Source organism: Thermobia domestica, chromosome 8 (genome assembly GCF_964235325.1).
Source record: "Thermobia domestica chromosome 8, izTheDome1.hap1.1, whole genome shotgun sequence".
In the NCBI taxonomy this organism is placed as follows: Eukaryota; Metazoa; Arthropoda; class Insecta; order Zygentoma; family Lepismatidae; genus Thermobia; species Thermobia domestica.
Window position 1 is genome coordinate 342,651 of NC_137461.1, and position 26,121 is coordinate 368,771.

At 35.2% G+C, this 26,121-nt stretch overlaps 1 protein-coding gene across 1 annotated transcript in view; it reads right to left on the reverse strand.

Annotated features, from left to right (window-relative positions):
* The window catches only part of LOC145692621 (uncharacterized protein CG3556), a 375,007-nt gene that overhangs the window by 54,512 nt on the left and 294,374 nt on the right, over window positions 1–26,121 (reverse strand). The window contains exon 3 of the mRNA XM_081767946.1: window positions 11,607–11,829. Coding sequence (XP_081624072.1) covers window positions 11,607–11,829 — 223 coding nt within the window. The remainder of the gene's footprint in view (window positions 1–11,606; window positions 11,830–26,121) is intronic.

Here is a 26,121-nt window from a genome sequence, read left to right on the forward strand (position 1 = left end):
CCCACAACATAGACTTCTCTTAGTCCTAAGGGCTTCTTTGTCATTCCTATCCCTCCTTTTACTTGATATTCACATTTATGTCCTGACTAATAACACCACCAGGTATCGAAAACTATCACCTGTTTTATTGCCTTCCCTCTGCTTCTTTATTTGACACCAACAGCTTCATTTTGGTCTCTGTAGCAATTTACGAGTACTTTTTAACGTTTATTTTCATCCTATATTCTTCGCAGTCCTTCCTCGAGTTTTCTAATATATTTATTAATTTTCTTCTCAGATTTCATAGCAATCACCATATGACCTGGAAATCACTTTAAACCACTGAGAAACAAAATAGAAATTATATATATTATATAAATTATGAATCCCTTAGCTTCACCAATTTCTGGGCTAAACCCACAACGGACAACATGCTAATGAGAGAAGGAAAGCGTGGAGGGTTTCACAATTTTTCGACTGAATTACAAATGGAAACATGTCATTCTTTTATGGTTTGTTTTCTGTATTTGTGAAAGAGTATTAGGAAAATTTAACCCATTCGTCTATCGGCTGTCCAACTGCATTTAGCTGCCAGAATGAAATTGACGCCGTCGTTTCCTTCGATGGACATGTTCAGCTGTCAAACGAAATTGTGAGTCATGAAGAGTTGAAGAGTTCTGTGAGGGAAAGAGACCTTTACATGTGTGCAACGAGAAATATATTTTAGGGAATGCAGCATCTGTTTATGCCATTAGCAATTTCCTGCTCCGTTCAGCCTGAAACATTGACAAATCTCGAATATTGTATGACGGGAGATCATTAGCCACACGAAATTCAGAAACGATTGTTCCACTAATTTCTCAGATAACAACAAAGGAACTTTGTCAGATATTGTGTTTTCGTTGACTTACTCTCCCTCCTTTTGTAATGCATTTCCTGCCCCTTTTGAGGATGGAATATCCTAAATTTGTAGAGCGACTGAGATATTTGCATTTTGTGTATTAAAGGCTCCATCTACCGAATTTGGTGACTTCATGTTTAAGGGTTCCGGAAATAATTTTCTTTTCTCTTCCTGTGTGAAACATATTGACTTTACCTTCCAGGTGGAATTTCGAAATTTATGCTGCTAATTAAATATTGTATTTGGTGGATGAGAAAGAACGAACATACAGAATGTTATTTATTTTTCTTCCCATAATTTATGTTTGTCTTTCCTTGTGTCCACCATAATGATTTCCTTGCACCGTCTGGAATTACTAAAACGTCCTGTAATTAAATGTGGTGTTTGTTTACAGGAAAACGATGAAAAATGAAGTTTCTTGATTAATTCTCTCGGACGTTTGAAGGTAAAATTTAGACTATATTAATGTAGGAAGTTGAATCCCGAAATCGAAAGATAACTCATTTAATACTGAAACACTTCCACAAGAAACCAAAGAAGAATTTGAAATATTGTTTTTTTTTTTTTTTTTTATGTAATCGTACAGAAGATCGTATCTCAGGTGGATTCTGTGTGTGCAAAAATTAGAAATATTTGTTTATCTTTTCAAGTAATTCTCAGAGTAAATACTTTGGATGACAGTGACGCAATCAAGAAATTAATTACAATCTATTCTGATGACATTGGTTGTAATTTTGTCAAAAAGAAACAAGTATATAAGTCTATGTATGTGCTGCTACTTTCCCGGATCTTCACAATGAAATTTATAAATTGGAGCTATATTTGTGATTTCTGAATTTTACAAGGCACTTACAATTTTCCTTATCCTACTAGTGACTGTTATTTCAGGTGAGAATAAATTATCGTTAAATCACTAACTATTGAGATCAAAGAAATCAACTTTAATAGCATTTTTCTCGTGACCTGATGCATGGATATATTCATGATTTAGAAACGGTATACATTCATGAACTTCATGATAGGATACGGACCATATTTCATCATCTGAGAGAAGATGGTGACCTGAGAAAATGTCTCAGACGCTTGAACTTTGTACATGAATTTCAGTAGTCAATAGAAGCATTTCATTTCCGATTTATATTTTTCTTCATGAACGACGTGCAGTTTGTACAGAATGCAGATGACAAGGTTATATATCCGCCTAAGAGTATGATCCAAACATGATGTGGTGTTATAGTCATTACTTTATTTCATGCTTTTGGGTGCATATGTTCTAATTCCTGTGTTATCACTATAGAAAGCCTGCTACGCGATATTAGAAACGAGTTAGAAATAGCAGAGTAGTTGGTACTATTTTGTAACTTCTCCTATTCTTGCTACTGCCTGAAGGGTTCAGTGGTAAAGCATTTTCAACTGGCGCGAAATGGAGTTTATGGTGGACAAACACCATATGCGTGAGTTTTCTCTGGATTCTCCTGTTTCTTCTTACTTTCTTCATTACACTATCTTTCATTCATTCTCATCATTACGATATCCTTTAGCTTACACAACACAATCATGGGATGTAAAATTGAAATATTTTATTTCATTTTTCTTAAGTATATAAATCACAGTTCTTTAGTCGCGTATCATAACAAAAAACAAAATATTATATAACAGGTGATGATACTAAGAACTTCGTTAAAAGAGAAAATGAATTTATATCAATTTAATAAGTTTTCGTGATATTAATGATGTTTTATGTTTATTTGTTTGGACCTTAAGATTCTCTTTCAGCTGCGAGTCTAATGAGACCCCCCCCTCCCGGAGGTAAGAACATTTATTACTTGTTCCAGAGAATCAAAAACAGAGGTGCCTGGCAACCCTTCCTTTTACTCCAGATGTGTGTAAATTTTCAAGATAATGAGATATGATAAGATCGGGATCCAAATACTGTGGCAAAATCGTGGCAAACAACACGAATATCGAGTCATGGCAAACAACACGTCACCATATGAGACATTCTGCAACGGCATGATGTAACATCCAAGGGCAGTGCCTATGTAGCATATGGATAACGTGTGCTCCATACTGATTTCTGTAGTAAGCAAAAGGATTCCGTATATTTGTACAATATGCCGCTGTCCGGAGAACGGATTTTTCTCAGTGTAGGACAAACTCTATACTACTTGAGGAGCGAGAGCGGAATGAGTGAAGTAAATAAATCATGACGAGCAGCTCCTTCGGCGATATCCCTGTGAATTCCCGAGACTGTTGACGTGTCAATTGTTGCCTGAACTAGGGCTTAAATATCATTAGGACTCTCACCAATCAGCTTAGCGATTCCGAAAACTTTATATTCTACACTAATATGGTCATTTTGGATATGTTATTTTTCAATCCCTCCCCATTATGATGGAGTTAAAATTGGAGTTGAATGGCATCGGGGTGTCTCATTGGTCATCCCAGACACCCCCAAAACTAGGGATTTGATACTAACATCCGTCGGGAGCTCTTTCGTGGCTATATTATTAGCGTACGCCCCATTGACGTTGGAGATCCGGGTTCGAATTCCAGCGGTAGGTCATGTGGTTCAAATCGCCGTTAAGATGTAGCTCCGCATCTCATATAACCTTGTTGTAAAAAAAAAAAAAAAAAAAAAAACACGCTAAACTCCAACCCACCACCACTAATATTCATCGTATCTTGTATTTATCGTCTCCTTTTTACGCATACACTTAAGCCCCCCCCCCCCCCGAAATCTTACTTAGTATAGTAAAGTAAATGAAATATCTGGCAGAATTTTCACATTTCCAGGCAAAGCCCCCCCGAAAGGTAGCAAAGCCCCTCCCGAAACAAAATCGTAAATACGCCACTGTATATATATATATATATATATATATATATATATATATATATATATATATATATATATATATGAAGGTAGCTCCTTGAAATAAACAAAGAAAAAGAAAAGTAAAGAAAATAACCAAGAATCAGTGGATCTGTCGAAGTTATACGTCAACATAGCCACAACGTATATACAAACGGGTTGACCTGAGATCCTCCTCATTTTCAACCTAGTTACGAAAGCACTGTTAAGTAGCAGATCTATGTATTGTTGTCTTTCTTCTCGTAACGGTGTAACACATATTCTTAACGGTGACACAAATATTCCTAACTATGAGTCATGTATCACTCGTATTAAAAACTTGTGATAATGTGTTGATTTCCTGCGTTACAAAGTCGGGAGATTTAATCGTTTCATCTGCAGCGCTCAACATCTGCGAAATTAAATGTTGCTAAAAGCAAAGACAAACTTCGGAACAACTCGCAGTTTGGATAGCGGCCAACAGAGAACAATGGTAAAGAAAAAGAGGATGAGAGGGGAGGGAGCTCGCTTTATCTACTTCTGAAGCGACAAATGTTAAGCCTCTTGTATTGTCTTTGAGAAAAAGATTCCACAAAATTCTCAAACCATTGAGCGAAAACAGAGGGGACATGGAAGATCCCGATAATTTCAGAAAATGGCACGACCTGCTTCTCTCTATGGTCTCAAAAATCCTTTAATACCTATCACAGCCTTCAAACTTTTCTGCTCTATTCCGCACTTTCACAAAACTCAACGATTGTTGAAAACTAACGCTCTAAGGTCATGCCAAGTCCATAATTCACATGAATACCTCTCACTTTTCTACTTCCGTTGCCAGATAAAACAGAATTTAAAGGAAAAGAGAGAACAGCTCCTCCCAGAAGAGGTTTCCCAAATTGTGTGCATTGCAGACCGTAGCCCTTCTGAACACACTCAACTTACACTGGGCATAATTCTCCACCTTCCATGTATATCATCCAAGATCAAAAGGACTATTCATATTGAACTCTTGTCTCTAATTTATTTTGCCACTAACAAAATTAGATATCTGTAAGCTTGTGACTTATTCCTGCAGTCTCAACAACATTCTCAGATTTCTAAAATTATAACGGAGAACACATTTCCCTTCACTACGGAAATGTTCAGCAGTTATCCATTTTTAAGTTTATTTACAGTAACTCAATTGTATTATGACAATGTTTTACAAATAGTAAAAGTAATAAACATATAAATTTACCTGTTGTATATACTTGTTGTGACTAGTGGGGGAAGCACAAATTAAAAGGAGATGGTTTCAAGCATCCAAGTTCATGTTGTTATAGGATTGTTTGTATACAAATACGCTCATATTAAAGTGACTAATGTGCGCTTTTTGTAATAATTTGTTGAAGGAGTGTTAAAACCCAGAATCTCTCTGTGTATGCCACTGCTTATAAATCACCAAAGTGAAGTAAATTTAGTATATTTCTTGTCACTTTGAACTGCTTTGGTTAAAGTCTTATCCCTAATAAACTTTCTATACATTGTAACAGAGAAATATATTTCAGATTCAATATGACCTTCAGCAACATTTCATCCATAACTTGTACAAATTTGAATTTCATTTTCACTACATTAACATTCAGTTTATTTCTAGTATTTGGTTGTAGATAATCCATCATCCTCGGAAAATATTTTGTTACATTCATCATTTCAGTTGCGTAGGGGAAAATGTAAGAGACTATTTTTGCAGATTTTGAGGTTTGAATTAGGAAAACATACCTTGAATCGTTGAATGTTGTGTGAGTAGTAGTCTAAATCTTTCTTTGTCTGATGTAAGTTCCTTCACCTTCTCAGATAAACAGTGTTTCTTTATTTAAACAATATTCTCATGGAATGAAACTATAGTAAAAATCTTTAATTTTTAACAAGAATTTTTTAAGCCATAAAAGGAAGGCAAAACGCTTCCAACTCATTTAGAATAGAAGACACAAATGTTGCTCTTTCAAAACTGAATGGTCCGTGTGATAACTCTAAGTATCAATTAAGGAGACAGCTTCTGACAATTCTCTCAGTCTCAACACAATAGCCTCTCTGTGAAGGGTATGCCTCTCTGGCATTATAGCAAATGAGAATAGTTTTATATGCGAGGAACAAAAATTCCTCCGATACAACAACAAGTTATGCAAAAGTCAAAATGGTTCAGTAATTACAAAATCTAAAGGTAAGGAATTTAAAGCATACTGAAAACGGGAAACTGGATCTGGATCTAGAGTTGAACACAGATTCTCGCCATGTTATGCCAGAGTATCTGTGTATGCCAGAAATTCTGCAATGTGCACACTGGATTGTATAGACAGTAGGAGCTATGATAAGAATCACGGTGTCGAATGGCTGAGCACCGATCTCGAGAGTAACAATATGTCGATGTTTGGGAAACGAAGTGAGTGCTGTTATGGTTCGCACACCGACAGCTTAAGTCGGAGACCCAGATATAATTGTGAGCCCAGTCGCCTATTTCTAGCTCTTTGAGTGTCGCTAAATTCGCACATAGGTAGAGTCTATAATGAGAGAAGGTAGATTATTTCTTTTTTGATATGAAAGATAAGGGTCACGTGAAAAAGAAAACCAGGCTTTTAGTTTGACGATGAAGAACAGAAAGCAACAAATGAAGGGAAGGAGAAGGAACTGTCTTTTACCAGAGCTTCAAATATTCAATACCAGAGATACTAGTGAGATTACAGAAAAAAAAAAGAAAAACAAACGGAGAATAAATCCCAATTAAAAGAGATTAAGAGAAAGGCACACACAAAGCCAACATTAATTTTAATAAAGACCTTAAAAAACACAAAATACGCTGCTTTCTCTAAAAAAAAAAAAAAAAAAATCGAACACAGAGAGTGAAAGTGAGTTTCAATACCAGGAATTTGCTCCGCAAAATGAAAGAAACAGCTTCATTTCATTTTATTTTACATTGTTAGTTGCTATTTCCTTTGGGAATGAAAAGCTTTAGAAATGATGTTAATCTCTATGTAGAGTACATTTATTCTTTTGATTATAATAATGATTGCAGTAAGAAGTTTTCATTTATAAGTATTGTTGGCCTATCCCGATGCAGTACAATCCAATATTACTTTTTAAAAGTATCTTAAGTAGTTGTTGTTCGAGACAAAACCACTGCCAACGCTTTTAAGAAGAGAATAGGTGTAACGAAAGGAAAGAGTTAAATTAGACAACCGGTGAGAAATTCCTTTGGTAGTGAGAGTATGGCACACTTCTAAGTTATGGGGACCCGGTATTCAAAGCGACGGATCATATCAATCCAGTTTCAATTGAGAAATATAAAGGCAGAGATGCACCCTGTTCATGGGCGGAGTTAGGAATTGTCTCCTGCGGGGCAGACCATTTGTCTGCTGGAGGGACATGGTAAATACGAATGACAATTAAAGGATCTTATAGGTGGCATTTTTATTTTTTTTATCAAAAAGTCGGGAGTGCAATGCCCCCCTATGCCCCGCCATAGCTCCGCCTATGACCCTGTTCCTTGCATGCTCAATCCATATATTTAAAAAATTGTTATCAATTCTTACTACGTATTTTCGATTTATAGGGACAAAATTTGATTCTGAAAGTCGCACATCTTTCATTTATGGTTTCAATACAACAGTGGCGGCTTTTTAGGGAAATTACATCGAAAATATATAATTTTCTGTTGCCACAAATTAAAATACAAAACCGCTTATCTAATGTACTAGCATTCTAAACCATTCTTTCTTTCGTTTATAGAGATAAAATTTATATTTTCAGTGATGTGAATTCTCTTAAGAGATGCCACTGTAAGAGAATACTAAAGACGTACATAGAACCTATTTTTTAGACAGTGTATTAATATCAAAAGTCAATTTATCACTTACCATCTTCTGTGTGATATCTGTTGACATACAGTACAGACAGATCAACGGACTAAGTAGTTGCATAAAGTTTCCCATACTTATGTATAGTACCATCAGTAGCGTCTGTTCGTTAGGTGAACCAGTATACTGGAACCCCTACGACAACCGAAGGCCACGGTGGCTTAATGGTAGATCGTTCACTTCTGGTGCATAGGGTACTTGGTTCGATCCCAGCTCACGCCAAATAAGATTTGTGGTGGACAAACACCGTGTGCATGGATTTTCTTCTGCTTCTCCTATTTTCTTCCACTTTCTTCATTCCACCATTTCATTCATTTCTCATCATCGCCTCCTCCTTTAACCTAGCTGGCATAACCGCGGGACGTAAAACATAAAAGATTTCATTTTCCCCCTCCGACAATCACTTATAGGTATAAAATATAAATGACCTACGTGCGTAGGAAGCAGAGGTGACTGCAGAGTGCATTATGAGCGAAAAGTTACTGTTGTTCACACGGAAACAATAAAATTTTATGAGTACAGAACCAATGTTTTGAATATTGCAGAAATTTCCTTTTAGAAGCTGAATTGTCAAAAATTATGAAGCATTTGTTCTTTTTCTTACTGAAAAACTGAAATAGCGAATGCAACAAATCTTCACTTTATACACTTTTAGAACAAAGAGTCAGAAATTTAGATATTGTAGAAATTCTACGGGACTTTCGAAAACGCTGAAATACTACGTATTAAGTTGATTCTTTTGAGGGCTTATGTGCCAAGTTTCATCTCCGTAACTTCAGGAATTAGGGAGCTGCTTTATTCTTGCTAAAACCGTTCAAACGTACTTATTTCCCTTTTAGGATACGTATTTTTTTTAATGCCCTCTTATCTTTTGCTTTCGAGAGAAAGGAATTTTCTGTTCAAGTCTCACGTTTCTATGAATAGTAGTGCGTCCTACGCGTTGATGAGTGGATTATTTTTATTTTTTATATAATAATGTACATATGTGTTGATGTAAATAGCTCTCTTGACATTGACTATGAAAGAAAGAAATGATACTTGACTTTGGACTAATAGATCTATTATAACATTCTTTAAAAAATGTTTCTTTACCGCCAGCGTTTAAGGTTGGTGTAAAGGGACAAGTTTTGCCAATAGATGTCGCTACAGTTTTTGTATATCTCTCATGTGTTTTTTAACTTATCGAAGGCAACAATCCATGCCGATTTCATAGTTTGAATTTTATTCATTGTTGAAAGAGTTATATTGTTAAAGCTTTGGATATCCCTTTCAACAAACAAGACATTTCAACAATGAAGAAAATTCTAAATAAAATATCGGCACGGATTGTTGTCTTTGATGGGTTATGAAGTTTCTTCTCGAAAAATTAAAAATCTCCAGGTTGAAATTTGTAAGAGAAATCGTAAATTTTCGTGAAAGGTAAAAAATACATGAGAGCGATACGAAGACTGTAGTGACATCTTTCAGCAAAGCTTGTCCCTTTAAACTAACCTTAAGAGTTACTCGAGGCAATAGTACTTGTTTAAAAATGTTTCTTATATCTGCGGCGAAAAACAAAAATAGAAAATCTCAAAATTTCCTCTTCTAAATGCTTTGGTTTGACTGTCATTCACTTGCCAGTCTTATTCAGCTTCTGTCTTTGTCGCTTCCTTCTATTGCCTTACACTGTTCTTCTGTTGGGAGCGATGTCAGATCAAAAAGAATAGGCTATGAAAGAATATCCTTCACAGTGTTATTGGAGGCACTAAACTTGAATGCCTCTTATCGCTTACCTCATGCTTATAAAGGCAATAAAATAAATCGTATATTAATGAATCCAATATATTAACAATTAGAGGCATTATTATGACTTTGATGTGTTAATATTTGGATAGACTTACTGTAGTTTTATAGCTATAATGAAACAAAAGCTCCTGAATGGTATGCTCTTGGAACTATTATTTGAGTCAGTTATAACAACTAAAGCCTACGTGATAGACCAGCAATGGTGCTCGTTATGTACTTGATAGCAGAAACATTTTAACATCGAATCCCAATCATGGTAGTATTTGAAATCTTCAAGGAAAGTAATTTTAGTATAGTTGGTGATAGTTGTAATTTGTGATGATCTAATGAAGTTGTCTATTGTTATAACAAATTTATTTATGCTTCGTTACAATAATTGTAGATTTAATAGTTGTAAAACAACTAAGTGGCATGAGAAGAAGAGACCCTATTCCGCGATCTATCACTTTCATTCCTTGTAATTCTATACCACTCCTTTATCTAGTGCGCACATTACTACATTGAGAAAAATCCGTTCTCCGGACACTGTACAAATACACGGTATCCTCTTGCTTACTATAGAAATCAGTACGGAGCATACGTTATCCATATGCTACATAGGCACTGCCCTTAGATGTTACATCATGCCGTTGCAGGATGTCTGACATCTATTACATGCATATACTTATGTTACCTTCGTCAGCTATATGTCATATACGTCCATTTTGTATGTGAGATCCTGATTGCCTATATTCTTTCATACGGAAAGTACGTATAGATGGAACACTTATACGGGAAGTATTACAAAACATGGGTTTTCACTTATACGTTTGCTGTACGTTAAGTTCAAAAACTACATGATTTACAAACGTAACATACGATTGTACGTACGCCACATACCATTTTTTGTCAGTGTATTCAAAGCTTTTGTCAAATGCTTAATATAAACATTCCAATAAGCAGCACTTTTTCTGTATGACAGAATTGCATTGGAATAGCAACATTGGAGCATTGCTGAAGTTCTTTGCCCTCCGTAGTGGAATCTCTGTACAGGCATTCGTTGTTCGTATGCAATAAACTCATCTACTTACCAACGACAAGAAGAAATACATTTCGTCAGAAACTTTAAATGGACAGCACATTGTAATTTTATGAGAATAGCAGGGTAAGAGAGTTTTCATTTAAGAATTGAAACACTAGTTGTTGATTTCTAATATGTATACAGTTTAGACTAATTTCTTATAGAATCCTGTGAGACGATGTAAATTTAATTCTTAAATGATAATGAATGTTTAATCTAACTAATTATTTTAACATAATGAGTGTAAACGTTGTATTTGAATATGAAACAAAGAGTTTGAAATGATTTGTCAATTCGTAAAGCACTCGTTTCCACTTCCGTATATTGACGTAGGAGCTGGCTTTTACGATCAGAGGAAGCAGAAAGAACAAGAAGATTGGTGGAAAGGAGTGAAATAAAGTTCAATTATTCATGAACTTACGAGTACTGTACTTGACAAACCTTTGGTTAATATGCAACCAACTTTACTGAGAAATCGAGCACTAAACTTTGACGTCAGGATCGTTCAGTTGGAAATTACTTCCGTGAAGGTAATTAATTGTGTTTTTTAGAGCTGTATAGGCGTTTAGAGACGGACACTTGGGACACTGTAGAAAAATGGGAATTGTGTGATGTCGAACCACAGGTTAATCAAGTGCATCAACGAATGATACTAGACTTGGTCCAGGATGCCTTTCATATCTCTTCTTTTTCCTGTCAGAGTTTGATGTGTCTGGCTAATATAGTAAAATAAGTTTTGAGTTTAGTCTTTGACCTCAATTAGGCGTTTGAAGGAATCTCGGCTTAATTTATTTAATTATACAGTTTGTATTCTTAATTTAAGCCACACTTAAAGTTATTTACATAAATTTAAGAAATACATTACTTTCGGGTTATAATTTTGGTGTCTTATGATACTTCTTTCATGACATAGGCAAAGGACAGCTAAGAACTTTCAGAATTGGGGTCGCCAATAAAGGAAAGAGGCTACTTTGTTTTTCAAAGATTACTTAACCTGAAAACTCAATCAAGCTGAAGATGAGAAACTCAATATATAGCTGATGGACTAATTTCTACAACACACAAGCACTAAATTCTGTTGGATCTTTTCTTCTATGCATTAGATGTATTACTAGCTGAGCGTAAATCGTAACTTACCGCCACAACTGGAGAACAATTTCCAGCTCCATCTGCTTCCAAGTAAGCTGACTCTCCAGATTGTCATTACTGAACCACGAACTGTTGGCCAACTGTAAAGCAAGGACAGCCCTCGGGGTGTCACTGCCCCAACCCCAGTCTTCTCGTCGCTGCCGCATCAGCCAATCCAGTGCCCGGTGAATGCCCATGTCGGATGCTCCTACGTGTGCCAGTGGCCGGGGGTCTGAAATACAAAACAACACATTCTCTTACTATACCTATTTGTTAAAGAGCTCATTTCATATTTTATAACATGTTGTTTGTTTATGTCAATCATATCCTTCCATACAAGGCTTATGTAAACCTCTGCATTCATATCTCATGAAAAAAGTACTAAAACACATGCATCCAAAGTGCCTATTCCATCATCAAACGAGATTTACTCACTGGCTCTTCTAATAGTGGGGAACTGAAGCTGAGGAAAGGAACGGGAAGCGTGCGAACATTAATCCAAGGCTTTCGTCTGTACAATGAATGGGCGTTCTAGTATGCTCTTTGCTAAGACTGTATATTGTTTTCTTCAGGCAGACTTCTCTTGTAAATTTAGTGTAGTCTTTTCAACATGTGGATTATAAGCACAAAGGCGACATTTATCTTTGAGGAGAGTGGGGCTGGAGACCCTATGCTTTGGGTTGGTTTCTTTGTTGATTTGAACTCTAACATCTGCTTTCAGCACAAAGGTTATATGAGACAGATAAACGGCTTAAGGAAGATCCGGACCATACGAGATGCCACCGGAAACTCGGGATTCCGGTGTCAAAGGCTCGTATATTAACCATGTACCCACGAGGGAGTTTCTCTGTGATTTAAATTTGAGGCATTTACTAAAATAAGTTTTTAAGCTTTCATTCAAATGTTTTTTTTTCCTGTAAGGTAAAGTCCAATAGACTCGAATGGCCGAATCAAGCATTCCATTATTCGTTTCCGCTTGACTTCTAAGAACTATTAAATATTTAGAATCAACAAAAGTAGGTGAACTCCTGACTGCTGTAACTCCATTCGGTCGGGTCCGGTACTTTTACTGATATCACAAACGCCTGAACAGATGCAACTCAACTCACTCGTAACTTCAGAAGCAGAAAACACTGAATCATTCTTTTGTGGTGGGATTGATAAACGAAAACAGTTCTCTACTTTAGGATTATCTCTATTATTGGAGCGTGTAATCCAATGTGCCATATGATATATTATATGGCGTTACTTGTTGTGTGTATTATTTCACCACATACTGCATAAGGGAAGAAAGAAGAAACGCTGATTATACATGAGTTAGAAAATTATTGAAATAAAATGAAAATATCAAATCTAGGAATAAGTCACTGATAAATTCTTGTCTGTATTGATAATCGTATTCCAATTCCCCTTCATTCCACCATCTTTTTCCTTCTCTAGAAGAAGATCTTGCTTATCGCACTAAGTATGATGATTGAAATTGAAATTGAAGCATGTTAAAAAGTTCAGACATTCCCGGGCTGGAACCTGGATCTTCTGCTTAGAAATGTAATGCATTAACCACTCACCTACATTGATCATTTACTTTAGTATGCATAAAAATTATTAACTAATTGAATTCTTTCATGTAAGTCTAGACGAACTACTAAGGCCTTATGAATTGATTTATAATTAGTTGAGCTAAATAATTTTCTTCAGCAAATTTTCACTTTATTCAGGTATTTGTTATTGTAATTCTGTTATAATTTTTTATTATTATTAACGATCATAAGTACCCCTAGCATTTCTCAGATTTAACATTTTTATTTTACATGAGTTATTGTGACGTTCAATAAAATGTATCTTGTGCGAAAAATACTTTTTTTTTATATATTGCAAGACATGTAATTTTCAATTATTCGCCACAAATTCAGTCGTATCTAACTTTAAAACAGGAAACCTAGTGTAAAACAGAAAATCATTTTACTCAAAACAAATCTGAAGTAGTATATGGCATAGTTTAATAGTTTCCTAATCATGTAGTCGGGTCTTAAATTCTCGAGTACATTTTTTTATCTTAATCAACCCTGGGACTGAGAACATTTCTTTGAATAACCCTATGTTAATCTCTTGATTTTCAAATTCGATTAACTAACTCTGTGGTCTATGGAACCCAGAAGTAATGTAACGTTCACAAGAGTTCTCCATTAATTTCTGTCCTTAGCCAACTGAATCCAGTTTCTACTTTGTATTCCTATTTCTGCCATTAGATCCATCTTAATGTTATCTTCCCATCTGCGTCTAGGTCTTCCTAATGATTGTTTGCCGATTGAATTTCCAGTTTAAAATTTGAAACCATTCCTAGTTTCTTCCATTCTTGCTTCATAACTTGCCCACCCGGACCTCTTAGACTTCATGACCCTAACCATGTTTGATAAAAGTTATAAATTATGTAGCTCCTCGTTATGAACTTTTCGCCATTCCGAATTCCCGTTCCTCTTGGGTCCGAATATTCGTCTCAGGATCTTGTTCTCAAATACTTTCAGTCTATGTTCTTCCCTCAGAGTAAGCGACCATATTTCGCAGCCATACAGAACAGACATGATTATTGTTTTATATATTTTAAGCTTCAAATTCCTCAATAGGATTCGCGACGACAAGAAATTTTGAACTGAATAATAACACGAATTTCTTGATTTTAGACGACATTTAATTTCTTCGTGAATTTGGTTTTGGTCTGTTAATATTGATCGTAGATATTTGAAAGACAAATTCGATTTGGAAACAATATTATATGAATTTTAAATGTAAAATGCCATAACTTAAAACAGGGTATTAAGTATCTTCACTATACTGTTATTATCCTGTTGGCCACGAGAGACCAGAGACATAAGTAAATACACTGACATATCATATAAATGACTGAACGTGTCAATATTGGGACTTCAACGAGCCTCACGTGCGCTGGATTGGTTGAGTTTCAATTTTGTGTCTAATTCAGCACCAAGGGTATATAAGACATGGACTTAGAGCTTAATGTGGGATCCGAACCATCAAATCAGGATCTCTCGCGCTCGAGAGGGTAAGAGAATAGTGAAGATAACGAATAACCCGTTTCCAGCTATGGCATTTTTCATTTACAAATTATTATAATATTGTTTCGTAATCGAACTTTAAAAGAAAAGAGTTGGTAAAGAGTTATTGAAAGAAATGTTCACAGTCTTCTGGTAGGTTAAGAGCAACACAACTACAATTCTTCACGATTAAGAAAATATTCACCGAAACCGCTCGACTGTTTCGTATACTATTTCCAATTTGTTTACCTAAAGTTGTTTTATGTTTCTCACTAAGTTTTCTGTTCTACAGTCAGATACGACTAAATTTGCGGCGAATAATTAGAAATTACATCTCTTGCAATTTACAAAAATATTCCTTTCGCAATCAGTCTTTCTTTTACGTCACAATGACTGATATAAAATAGGTTGAACCTGTGAAGTGATGAAGTTGGGATGAACGTCAATAATAATCAAGTAAGAATAGAATTGTAATAGCAATTACGTAAACAATAACATTTGATGAAGGAAATTAATTAACCCAACTAACGATCGCCTCTTGATAAGATCTTAATGGCTGGTCAAGACTTTATGAATAGATTTTCAATAGTTAACAGTTTTTGCATGAACTTAAAGCACTGACTACCGTGGGTGAGTGGTTAACGCATTCGGTTTCTAAGCAGAAGATCCGGGTTCAAGGGAGTTCCGGCAGGTTCCAAGTTTTTAAGATACTTCGATTTCAATCTATGCTCAATGATAAGTAAGATCTTCTTTTGTGGAGAAGCCAAGAGAGTTGGAGTAGGGTCATGAATAGAGACAAAGATTTACGAATTTATTTTTTTTAATTGTTCCAGTTTTTATATTTTCAGTTTACTTGAATCATTTTCTGTTTCATCATGTATGAATTTTCTTATGCAGCATGTAATGGAATAATATATATATAACGAATTCTAGTGTCTTTGATATATATGGCACTCATTGGACAACAAGCTCCAAATGGTAGAGATTATGGTAAATGTGGAGAATTTTTGTTCGTTCATCATTTGCACAACAAAAGCCTGTTTCAGAGCTCCGCAGACTTACAATCTGCTTGTGAAGTTATGTGTAAGTTGGGTTGCATCCTTTCAGGCGTTTAGGATGATAATAAAAGTACTGCACCCGGTCTAATGAAGTTACATCATTCAAGGCTTTATAAAAGAAGAGCTATTAATGAATAGAAGCTCATTAGATATGGAAGTGGTGTCTTCATGGTAAGAAATGTCAATGATATGACGACTGATGCTTTCTTTATATAACGTGGTCAGATTCGAAATGTATGGTTCTGCAATTACTTGAAGAACAGGTATCAATTCTGTGTGAAGTGCAGAGCGGAGATAGGCTCCTGAGGAGGTGAGTATCCGAGAACAAAATATACATACCTGAAGACCCTCTCTTCCAAAGTTGTAGAAAAATCAATGCCCTGACCGAAAGTGACGAAATTACTTGTCTCAGCCATTGGTGTTGCGTTGGGTATCAACCAACGGCTGATCTTCTAGAATGGGAAATTCCACACTAGCAATAACAATTCTATATTGTTTGTGAGTTTTACTGATCTAGTTACTCTTTTCTTACTGACAGTGGCACAGCTTAAGAAAATAATTCTATTGACGAAAAGGACTTATAAAGCTGTTGGTTTTGGATATTCTCATAAAGTTACGTTCCTTGACGTATCAATTAATGATTGATTATTAGCGAAATAACAATATTAAGAATAGCATGACCCAGTGCGAATGTTTGCTTTTAAGATGCTTTTCTATGTTTTAGGTAAGGAGTGATGAAACAGCAGCTATTTTATAATGTACGATTCTTACATTATGAGTATATATGTTTCTTTAAACTTTATATGTATAATGTGATAAACATTGAAATCTAAAATGTAAGCTACAGCCAAGGGTTCAATTGATCCGTCACAAAAATCTTCCTTTGATTATAGAATATAGGAAAAGCTATGGAAAATTCAAGTATCCCATTACTAAAACGAATAAGAAAATGCTATATATCATTTGGTAATTCTCTTTTTCTATAACATAATAATATAGCTAAAGAATTAAACATTGTTTGTTATCATCAACCATTCTACTGTATATTAAATCTCGTGAGCCAGGTTAGTGATTCAATCTAAAATAAGATACAAACATTCTGCCATAGATGTGTTTGGATTGAAGAAATGTAAAGCTTCTATAGCTGTGTGATTTCAAACCGAATGACCTTGAATAAGAGTGAAACCGTTTGTCAAGGAATCTGAAGAGGATTTGTCTTCCCCTCATCTCTCATTCTTCGTGGCAGTATTTGTGATATCTATTTAGATTTGTTAATTATGATAAACGTAGGGGGTATGGTTGCTCAGTGGTGGAACACTTGCCTCTGGTGCTTGCAGTCTTTTGTTCGATTCCAGCCGAGTTAATTTGTGGTGGACAACATCGTGCCCGTGGATTTTCTCATGGTACACCCGTTTCCCCCACATTCTCATTCCACCATTCCTTCCATCATCATTCACTTGCCTTAACCATTCTCCTCCTTTAGCCTAAAGGGCCTAATTGTAGGGTGTTAAAGTCAAAGATTTCATTTTGTGATAAGCGTACCATACATACATGGCCACTTTAAGAATACAAAACTTGAACTAATCTTTTAAAATTTCAAAGCAGATGCACTAACTCTATATTGTAACCTTTCTGTCGAAGGAATATGACAAGTCAACTGAAAATAATGATGATTCCTGGTGTATTATAACATAACGGTGAGATTTCCTTTTCTCACAAACTAGATGGTAGAAAGAAATCCTTTTTTCCATCTTTTTTGCAATTTCATTTGAAAGTCTAAGCAGGGATGACAAGTGATCTTTCTTTCTCTGTTCGTATATTTTTGCTTGTTTTTTGAATTTCACAGAGGATTTCAGGAGGGGAATTTCACAAACTTTGCTCAAATGAAATATCTCCCTCGATGGAAAGAGAAGTTTGAACCTTTGCTGGAGTCGATTAAATCACTTTACAATATTATTTTATCTGTTTTTACAACGATTGTCTGGTTTTTCTTCGATGTAACACAAAATCAAATTAAAGAAGTGATTTTCCTCTTATTACCAAACTATTGTAGATTTTCAAACTATAAATATGCAATAGTGAAACCCAGAAGGGGTAGATTGGCTCTTCAGCTTTCAATAGACGGGCAGAGACTAGAGTTGTCAGACGTTGGAACTGCCCCGTTTTGACAGACCAATACTGATATTCTCCTTTGCAAGAAAGCCGGACGTATTTGTCCTATTATGGCTCAAGAATAGTTCTTGTTGAAAAATTGAAAATCTTAACATGAATGACTTTCTTAAAGAATATTATTTAAAAAAAGAAATAGTGCCATCTGAGAAGGTCAATCGAAAAGTATAGATTAACTTTTTAATATATAATGTTCTCCTGCGAATTTCAAAATGTATAAAATAATAGCCTCTTCCGTTTTATCCATATCCAACTGCAATGTTGAAAGTGATAGAATATTTCTTTAACAAATGAAATGTTTGTAGACATGTATTTGAAATACATTCAATATAAAGAGCTTCAGATTTGTATTTTATAGAAATTATGGAGAAAGTGGTAATGATATCACTGTTAAAAATACTTTCTTAAATCTGAGAAATGTTTTTATCTGTTCGCTGAGATCTTTTCTTAGAAACAAAAGTTTGAAACTCTCATTAATGAGAAATGAAGAAAAGTAGATAACGTTGTAAAAAGCGAAACGAGAAAATATACAGTTTCTTTCCTTATGAATGAGAATTACCAAATCTCATTTCTAAGAAAAAAATGTCTCGGTGCACAGATAAGAAACGGTTTCTCAACTTTAAGAAATTATTTTTTACAGTGACTGAATCTAAAATGCGTTTGTGAACTACAATGCAGAGCAACTCTTCAAACGACAAGGCTATAATCGATACAGCTCAAACTGACAATAAATACGGTACCATTTTGCATTTTGTATCTGCTGATTCATAATGAGTTTATTAAGTCTAACGGTTGTAACAGGTATTGGTTCTAACAAGTCTATTGCTTTCAATGGGTCAAACGAGCCAAAAGCACCAAATAGATCATACGGGTCCTGAACTGAGCTCGTCTTCGATTGGTTAAAACCAAATACATTCGGTGACGAGTGGGCGGACGGGCGGGTACTCGTTTACCCGAAAATTCCGAGCAGTACTGACTAACTCTCCTCCAGTTGATTCTCTATCTTAGCTGTGTGATCGATTTTAATGGTGTCCAATTGCACCAGAATAAAATAGGCTTTCCAGATTACAAGACTTCTTTCTCTTCATGCAGACGTATCACGGAAAAATTACATGTTATTTTATGATGTTACTCACATGTTTTCCCACAAGTCTGATGCGATCACATCTGTGAAATATTGTAATTTCACACAGTTTATTGATACTAGTATGTGTTACAATAATGCCATAGCATACGTCATCGTAACACTTTTAGATGAAATTAGGTTAAAACTGAGGTCCTGCTTTACAGTTTAGGGTCCGAGGCACCTAGGCCGAGGGTATATGATACTTAGACCTACAGCTTAACTTGGTACGCAAACCTCACGACCTCCCTCCGGGATTCGAACTCGGGTCTTCTGTGCTAAATATGAGTACGGTAACCATATAACTACGAAGGTCTTCTAGAATTGAGAATTCATGGTGCAATTGAAGCCGATGAGTAGTATAGTCCGTCTCAAAATTTTATCTTGTAAAAATAAAAGTTGTATAGATTCCACTACTGATTTACGGCGTCGCGACATGCCCATGGAGATACGCGACACAGAAAGTCTTCACTTTAGTATTGCTAGAACTTAATTTCGCATCCTCCGTTGCATATAGCAAACTGAAGGAAGGAAAATGTGATTAAAGAACAAGGTACTATTTCATCTGCAAGTTTGCTGCTGCAAAGAAAGTGAGTTTCCCAAGAATAGCCTCCGCCCCTTCTCCGTTCCCATTTGTCTCCTGGGTCTCCGTCTTAACACAAAAGTTTCCACCAAAAAAAACGTCTTCGTGTCTCAGTTGCAAACTTTCCTCAGTTTCCTTGCTCTCGCCTTTAAAAACTCTTTTCATAGAAGCAGAGTGTCTTCCAAAGTTAAGAGGACAACTTTATTAAGAATGTAGAGGACTTTTGCCACAGAGGAGCCTTTGCAATGGAGGTTATGCACTAGTTGTTCAACAGAAATTGGTTGTGTATTTAACCAATTCACGTGTTCTAATTACCTTAATCATTACAAATATTTAATTTTAGAAACAACAAAACATTAGGTTAAAGGCACCTGAAGGATCATAGCCACAACAACAATTTTTCTCTATTAAATCCCATTCTTACTAAGCTAGTTCTAGAGGTGCAGTAGCTAATAAAAGTCCAAATGACCAAAGCAATATATATATATATATATTAAGATTATATATATTTGAGGCTGAGGAGGGCTATGTTACATAGCCGAAACTGTAACACAAATCTTATAACTGTAACAGTATAATCTTAAAATATATATACTGCTTTGGTCAGTTGGAGTTTCATTTGTAATCTTGTATTTTACTAAGCTACAATGAATAATTTACAAAGTGCACTAGCATAGTCGATAAGCCATCTACCGAGCAACCTGTCAGCCTTGGTTTCGCTTCCCTGTAAAGGTAGCATTTATTTTTGGTTCTGCTTCATGGGAAGAATGTTTTCATTCTACCTTCTTCATTAGTGTTAAAGTCAGCCGAAGTATCACCTCCCCTGGAGCCTCAATTGCGAAGTCTTTAACTTTTATGAAGCTAGTTATCAGCTGCCTTTTGCTTTATATTATCATTTTTACTTGTTGGACTACGCGAAGATCTCTCCCTAGACTTCTCGAGTGTCCCACACCACCCTCCTCGACTATCTAGTGGCTAGCGCTTGCACTATTAACACATGGGACCCGGGTTTAATTTTCGGTGGACGAATCCTGAAATTTGAACATATTACGGCAGTTCGAACTCCTTCACGTCAAACACAGCCTTGGTGGTGAAAAGGCACGCTATACTACAAGTCAATCAACTAAACGTTCCACCTATGTTACAGACCTGCACATTATATTCCTTATGATATTCGGTTACTTGTATAATAGTTATTTCGAATTTCACCGATATTTAGCTTTCAAAATTTCATCTTTTTCATATATCTTTATGCCGAAAACGGTTCCTAAAACTTTGAGTCATATTTCTTATCACTGTGGACTACAATGCAACACAGAGACTTAAAGAATCATTTGAAAATTCTATTCGGTCACTTGTATAAGAGTTATTTCGAATTTCACCGTTAATTTCATCTTTTCCATCTATCTTTATGCCGAAAACGGTTCCTAAAACTTTGGGTCACATTTCTTATCACTGGGGACTACAATGCAACACAGAGACTTAAAGAATCATTTGAAAATTCTATTCGGTCACTTGTATAATAGTTATTTCGAATTTCACCGTTATTTAGCTTTCAAAATTTCATCTTTTTCATCTATCTTTATGCCGAAAACGGTTCCTAAAACTTTGGGTCAAATTTCTTATCACTGGGGATTACAATGCAACACAGAGACTTAAAGAATCATTTGAAAATTCTATTCGGTCACTTATATAATAGTTATTTCGAATTTCACCGTTAATTTCATCTTTTCCATCTATCTTTATGCCGAAAACGTTTCCTAAAACTTTGGGTCACATTTCTTACCACTGGGAACTATAATGCAACACAGAGACTTAAAGAATCATTTGAAAATTCTATTCGGTCACTTGTATAATAGTTATTTTCAATTTCACTGTTATTTAGCTTTCAAAATTTCATCTTTTCCATCTATCTTTATGCCGAAAACGGTTCCTAAAACTTTGGGTCACATTTCTTATCACTGGGAACTACAATGCAACACAGAGACTTAAAGAATCATTTGAAAATTCTATTCGGTCACTTGTATAATAGTTATTTCGAATTTCACCGTTAATTTCATCTTTTCCATCTATCTTTATGCCGAAAACGGTTCCTAAAACTTTGGGTCACATTTCTTATCACTGGGGACTACAATGCAACACAGAGACCTAAAGAATCATTTGAAAATTCTATTCGGTCACTTGTATAATAGTTATTTCGAATTTCACCGTTAATTTCATCTTTTCCATCTATCTTTATGCCGAAAACGTTTCCTAAAACTTTGGGTCACATTTCTTACCACTGGGAACTACAATGCAACACAGAGACTTAAAGAATCATTTGAAAATTCTATACCCATTACCGCAAAATAAAACGCATATCTTGCATTGTCCTTACTCAAATACATAAGAATTGTAACCCTTTGTATTCCAAAAACCATCCTCAGTGTCTTTACTGGCCTACCCGTCAGAGATAACTTCCACACGGATTCAATACAGTGAATAGAATTACGCTGTCATAGATTTTCACTTTTAATTTCTTCGTTGAAAAATAAAACCAAATCTTTCAGTTTTTCGTCTGAAGATTATGGCCTGCAGGATGAATTGGACGGGTGAATAATGAAAGTGAAAAATTGTGAAAGTAGGAGGAAACAGAAAAACCTCATGGAAATTATGTACGTGTTGTTCATTACAAACTGACATGACCTTTGATTGAATAGCGTCTCCTTCGCATGAAGATGTGCCAACAACAAGTTTTTAGTTTATCCTTTAGAGCTTCAATCTTTCTCTACTTCACTGTTTGAGGCTTTCATTTAATTTCTTCCTCTGGAAAGATTTTTTTTTTTTTTTTTTGTCTCCGGATGAGTTTTAGGAGTGGACATTCGGCATGTATAGCCTTTTAAGGGCGTCACGTGTGAGGGATGAAGATTTTAAGTGCGGAAGAAAGAAAGGAATGGAGAAGGAAAGCAGAGGCCTGGAATCTTTATGTTAGCTACCATCACGGCATTTACCTGGTGTAAATGACAAAAACCCAGGAGAATTCTCACTCAGTATGGATGGACTAAAAAGACTTTTAAAACTTTCCGACAGGGAATATAATTCGTTTGTCTAGGCTACACCGAGGCTGATATCTTATTGTTTCAGCGAGGCTGTTGAAGCATCGTCTCTTGTCCAATTATGAACACACTCTTCGTTTCCATTTAAAAACAATCCTCTCTGAAAGGCTAGTATATCCGTTCCCTAGTCTTTTTCTAACCCAATCAGATTTCTATTTTATTCTTTTGTTTCAAGAATACTGATGCATAGTGAAAAAAAAGTATGTTTCGTACGTAAAAACATGTTACATGCGTAAATCTTGTAGTTTTTGGACTTAACGTACGACTATACATTAAACGTCCCGCAGCAAACATACCTGGGTGTAACTGAAAACGTATCGTAAAACTCAAAGATATCATTTCATCTTTTTCCCTCTCTCTCTATGCTACAATTATTAAGCAAAAGTTCGTAGAGCAAATGTAGGTCAGTGGCTAGTATTTCTGCTTCCAAATCGGGGGTTCAGACATATTTTTATGTTATTTCCTCGGTTCTAGCAGATAAATCTCGAAATACTACATTCAAATATGTGTCGTTCTTGCATCTCCCTTCCCCATTGTTGCTCATTGTTCATATTGAATAATCCCAGCGTAAATTGATATATTTGGAAATTTGTTAAATGAATAATTATTGGGTAATAAAAAATTATTTCACTCTGGTTAACGTTTCAATGTTTGTAAATTTAGCTGATCTTTAAAGTTATGTCTATTAGAACACGAGTGAATATACTAGTTCATATACTTCTATCTGCTGGTACTGTGCCGTTGACGTCACTTGGAAGCCAGCCAATTAAATTAGGTTGATCAATACGACCCTGATAGTTGACGTTTGTTTTCTGTAAATTTCCCTAAAAATATGAACAGAACCCAATTAGATAATGACAAATTATTTTATATCTTGGGCTTATCACTATCTCAATTTGCCATAACTATGACTTCAAAGTATCAAATATTATCTTTAGATAAACAATCGATTTAACAATCTTACCATTGGGATATGGAACATTCCTCGCAACTTTAAAATCTACACTTTACACTAAGACTCCCAGAAATAATAAGTGAATGGTTAAAGATAGCTGAAATCTGAATTGTACTTCTAATGTACATATCAATCTCATCTGTTAGAAGTTTATTGAAAGAAAGTATTCTAATTCGACAATTATAATCTAAATAATGAACCACTTGGATGCCAAATTGAAAATTTTTAGGAGAGAACTTTGAAGTTGAGTATCTCATAAATATTTCATATTCATTTTATGGTTACAACGAAAAATACTAATAAAGTTTCTTTCTTAATAGATAGTAAATAATATTCTCGTCATAGGATTTACATGAGATTTTGAAGTTACTTCCTAATAAATGTAAATTTTGGAGTGACACCACTTAGCGTCCAAGGGTTCCATATTTAAGCAACCACCCCTCTTACATGCATTCGACGGGGCAGACCCAGGCTCGAGTCTGTATGAGGTCATGGGGTTCGAATCTCATTTAAGCTGTATGTCCAGGCCTTAAATTGCCTCGGTGCTGAAAGTGACCTTAAATTAATCCAACCAATCAAACTTTGAAATTAATCCGAAGGTGAATTCTTTTCGGAGGACAGTTTTATAGAGAACTAACTCGATTTTGTTGATATCCCGTAAGTACTTCATTGAAAAGAATTTAGTATAATTGCTCATTGTAAGAAAAATTCTGACAAAGTTATTTAAGAATGAAGAGTTGTTATTATTAAATATTGTCATTATTATGGCATTATTAAATATTGTCACAAAATAACAGAAATGGTGGACATAACGTTTGTATTATTATTATTATTATTATTATTATTATTATTATTATTATTATTATTATTATTATTATTACTGGAGAATTATGAATGTTTTCATTAGCGACTCCTCCAACCTTTTGGAATTACCAAGTCCTTTGACATTTCCTTCAATGCAATAGCACTGTAACATGACGAAACTGTAATAGAATACATGTTAAGCATAGTGAGGTACAGGATTGACATTTTCGAGTCTAAAATCTCAACAGCAATATATTAATCGAGTGACTCCAACCCCAGCAGGATTTTCTTGTTACGTTCAGTTTACTTGCTTAACAATGTGATCGTAATAGAACCATGATTAGCAATAAATAAGTTTAAGTTTACGGCAGACTTCAGGACTATACAAATTCAATACTAAAACCGGAATTAGTAGACGAATAACTTCCGACTGCAACTGAAGAATAATGTGAGAGGCACATCGGACGCAGAATCCACGTCAAAAACATTTTCTTGCTGTCTGTTATATTTATTACTACGTAGTAGTCAATATTGAAACCATAAGTTGTATCAGGTCCGTATCCAGGGGGGTCTAGGGGGGCCGGGCCCCCATAAAATTTTGCGGCCCCCTTAAAATTTCACGGTAGGCTTGCAAATGAACTATAATATGGTGATGAACTATAAAATGGTTGTATCGGCCCCCCTACATTTTTGGGCTGGCTACGGGCCTGAGTTTTATTAGTGGTTGCTTCAGTGAAAGAATAAAGATGGTGTGAAATCTATCCTTAAAATACCAAACATATTTTCTCACCTCAAATGAATCAATAATAAAACGGGAAATTACCGTTTATTTCTACCAGTTTTGGCTGCAAAGAGTAATTCAATCGAAAATGGAATTTATTTTCCCGGTTCTGAATCATTTCAAAATAATCTCTTTTCCCAATTCATTACTGTTGTTCATCAGTACTGGTGATCAATATTAACACTGAAAATCGTAGATGAAACACTCAACTCCCACTTTTCTCTATCTCTTACTCTTCTTCTATGAAGATAAATATTGACACCGCACGTAAGTAAATCTCTTCCACTTCTGGATTTAGAAGAGAGATACAGGTGGAAATCTATAACCTTTTCTTCAGGCGTTCAATCGATTCGAGAAGAAAGAATATTCCTATATACAGGGTGTTTGAAACAACACCGATAACGTTTGGGAGGTGATTCCTGACACCAAGATAAGACAAGATGTATAGAGCACAAATGCTACCTTTCGAAGTAGTAGACCGTCGAAAACATTAAAAAAAAAAAAGAACTTTAAAGGTCCATAGCTCCAAAACTATGGGACCTACTGTAATCTGGTCAACACTTGATAGAAGTTCACTAAGAGAAATTAATGGTAGATCTACTATAAAATACTGTACTGTGTACATTTATGATTTCAATTTCTTATAATAAAGATACCTTTTGTTCAATTTGTTTCGTTTTCGGCCATACTTTCTTTATATGTTGTTGGATGACTTTGTAAAAATTACTGTCATTTCGTTCATAACTCTCAGTCATGTAGCGGTGGACAATCTAGAAGTCGAGAATATGATCTCATAAAATGCTTTCCCGAGTAGGAACACCTTACATACAAGTTTCGTCGAGTAGTTTATGGATGTAAATGAAGTAATAAGACGTTCGCACGGTATTTACTCCGGCTTGATTC